Source organism: Paracoccidioides lutzii, assembly GCF_000150705.2.
Source record: "Paracoccidioides lutzii Pb01 unplaced genomic scaffold supercont2.5, whole genome shotgun sequence".
Taxonomy (NCBI): Eukaryota; Fungi; Ascomycota; class Eurotiomycetes; order Onygenales; family Ajellomycetaceae; genus Paracoccidioides; species Paracoccidioides lutzii.
In genome coordinates this window covers 402,943-406,344 of record NW_015440951.1, presented here as the reverse complement: position 1 = coordinate 406,344, position 3,402 = coordinate 402,943, and the positions used below count along the sequence as shown (strand labels likewise).

At 44.9% G+C, this 3,402-nt stretch overlaps 1 protein-coding gene across 1 annotated transcript; it reads left to right on the top strand.

Moving 5' to 3' along the window:
• Nucleotides 1-54: 54 nt before the first annotated feature.
• PAAG_02300 (hypothetical protein) lies at nucleotides 55-775 on the top strand (the record flags this gene model as incomplete). Its single annotated transcript, XM_015844597.1, has 2 exons — nucleotides 55-166; nucleotides 471-775. The coding sequence occupies 2 exons, from the start codon at nucleotides 55-57 to the stop codon at nucleotides 773-775; spliced, it is 417 nt and encodes a 138-aa protein (XP_015701645.1).
• Nucleotides 776-3,402: the final 2,627 nt, after the last annotated feature.

The window sequence follows — 3,402 nt, the reverse complement described above, 5'->3', positions numbered from 1 at the left end:
AATCAGGGTGTGCGTCGTCCAGAGGAAAAGGCGGGTTGAAAGGAGAAGTGGACGATGAGGTCGAAGAACACGCAGAAAGATACAGAGGAGAAGAAGAAAGCTGAGAAGGCGGCGGAGGTTGGGCAGAACAGGAGAAGGGGAAGAAGGAAGGAACGACTTATCCGGGGTTAGTCAGGCACAGTACGGTGAATACAAAGTACAGCACAGCACAGTACAGTACCGTATGTATAGTAGTATAGTATAGTATAGTATAGTATAGTGTAGTATAGTATAGTAGAGTAGAGTAGAGTAGAGTAGAGTAGAGTAGAGTATAGTATAGTATAGTAGAGTAGAGTAGAGTATATAGTAGAGGAGAGTATAGTAGAGGAGAGTATAGTATAGTATAGTGCTCTGTGGTATGTGTGATCAGCAATCTGATGTTCTTACGCGGGACAATACTCCGCAGTGAGATAACCAATACACAGCTCTAGAGTCTCTGGGTGGGTTGATGAGAGGTCGTGGTAATCCCATAATACAGCCGTCCCGTGAGCTTGAATTGCAGATCGTGCAAAGAAAAGCAGCTCGTTGCCAATCAGACAGCTCTATACCAAGCGGATTGTTAGTTAATACCCAATACAGTGAGACCGGGTTGGTAGCGGATCAGACTAACCCATTCGCAGTGTATTCACCACCACCATCCTGTACGGGCGTTGCATATGTGGTCTTTGCTGCCAAGTCAACTCGACATATCATCCCACTGTGGGATGGAGAGACAAACATCCTCGTCCTCGGATGATACGTGGATGCATCACGCAGCCCAACCAGGGGAAGAACCCAGCTGTGAACAGTTCTCGCTCGAAGAAGCTGAAGTCATATGTAGCTTATGCAGGTGTAGAGCAAGCAGAGCTTCAATTCCATATGCATGTAATCTGTAGTTACGGCGAACGAAGAACCGAGCGCATCAACAACCACCCCTTTTTCTTGGCTCCGATGTGTGAGCCTCAACTCTCTTCTACTTATTCTGTTCTGTCAACCACCTGCAGCCCGCGCCGCAGCCGGTGTTCCTTGTCTGTCGACTGTTCCCTTCCGGTTTCCCCCCACGTTCAGACAAACAGAAAAATAATATGATACAAACAATACAAACTATCGCCGTCGTATCATCCTATCCCTCCAACCCCATTCTCGGCTTTTAAAACGGCCCGCGAGAATGATTAATGTACCCAGAGATAGTACCAGCTACAAAAACCCCAAGCGCAAACAAGAGCTATGCTTCACGTACTTGGGACCTGGGGTGTTTCATCAACATGTCCTCCGGGATCCAGGCATTGAAACTGTATGATGCATCTCATCCAACACATTCCGCGGTTTGTTGTTCTTTGTATCTTCCAGCGGCTGGCCCCTGAAGCTTTCCGTGGTTGGGAAATTAGATGCGCCACATCTTCGAACAGCCTGAGGCATCTTATTGGTTCCTGAGCGACGGGCTTGGCGGGATATTATCGAGTTTCCAAAATCCACGAGAACTTGAAGGTTCACGAACGGCGGATGCAGCTTTGGGTTGGTTCACTCAAACTAAAACACTAGTGGCCAAATCTATTTGCTGCCTTTCTGACAAACAGAGGTTAAAAGGGAAATAGAAGAAGCAAAATGGAACAAAAGCAAACGTTCGCCAAGCGAGATGGGCAGAGCGGGAACACAGACGCTGCACGGTTTATTGCAACCATCGTAATTAAAGAATCCGCTAAAAACAACCTCACTGGCCTATCATTTTGCATCTCGAGGCTAAAGCACAATACCACTGGCAACTGCCGTCTACTTTACCATCAACCGGATTTTGTATCTCTGCACGGGTTCAGTCTATTTCTAGCTCCCGTGTTTCAAGTCAAACTTTCAGCAAAACGTTCTCCAAACTTCGAACTTCCTTCTATTTTACCAACATGACCCGGACTTGAATGAAGAAACGGCAACTTTCCTAGGTTCCGTTGCTGGGAAAATTGCATATGGAAAGCAATGAAGATCCATCCTCGGTAGCAAAGCGCCTCTGCTTGGACAATGAGAAAAGGTATGAAGAAACCGTCGCATTCTCTACTTCCTTCCGAAACATGGGAATAAATCAGATGCACAGTTCCAGCCAGGCCCTCAGCTGTTTTTGTCAGTGCAGTTCATACACACCATATCCCTTGTGTTTTCACCTTTTCCAGCTCCTGTTGTCTATGCTTCACACCAGAAAATGTTGACACATCTGTTGACATAACTAGTTAACTAGTTAACTTGACTAGTTAGTTATATCATTTGCTGACTAATAAGTTTATAAGGAATTCACTACCACTCTCCAAGGTTAGGACTGTTTGGTCCTACCCAGGCGCGCAACTCCACTGTCACGATATGAATGGCAAGAGATCATCCAAGATATCAAGGTGCTATCTATCATCCGTCTTGAAGGTGATCTATCGCACCCACTTGAGAGTATAAAGTGAAATATCATCAGCATCAGCTCTGATATATGCTGCATGTCAAGTTCATTTTCAAGTCATAATACTAGAGTCTAATCTTTAAAGAGAGATAAGAAGAATAGAGCTGTTTCTCTTAATCCATGGATGTCACTGTCCTGTTTCGAGAGAGAGAGAGAGAGAGAGGCAAAGAAGACGTGAAGACCTTTGAAAGGACTTCAAAGTATGGTGCAAGGTCCAATGGATCAAAAGCATTCAGTACGGCATTACGTTGTCTTTTCTGGGGCAGCTAAAGAGATTTTGCCACCCACGGCACTGCATTTTCAACAACGAGGGCTATTCTTTGAGGATATGGTAAGAATAGTTTTTTGCCCCTGGTTTCCTTGGATTGGATGACATTGAGGAGATGAGTTGGCTCTTATATGTTATCCTTTAGAAATCCTTTGTTGTTTACTGACTTCTTACCCATGTATATTTTCAGACAGTGTGGCCTTTTATCGTTCATAGGCTAAGATTTGTGTCATGGTCAACATTCACTTATATAGCCATATATTCCTTGGCTGTAGTCAAAGCTGCGCTTGCAAGACCTTTTCAAGCCACTCTCTAACGCGGAAGAAAACCTGATGCACTGGCGAGATATCATTCGGGCAATGATCTGATTATATAAAGAATTTTGGAAGGCGGTCCTCAGATGGTCTCTTTTGATCCTCAAGGGACATTTCTTATCTATGTCTAATTGAACAACTATGAAGAAGCTAGATAGAACCTATCCTGCTTTCTCTCTCCCGAATCAATATACACATCAAAACCAGGAATCCTTGCTTCCTATACTTGAAAGAGATGGCAGGCACGAACTGGGGCCAAAGGGGGGGGGGGGAGAAGAATGTAGCTGTGCTGTGTCGGGATGGCTGTGGATGAAGGGCCTGGATTAAATTTGATATTTGATATACCATTTGATATGTCGGGATTGCCGATG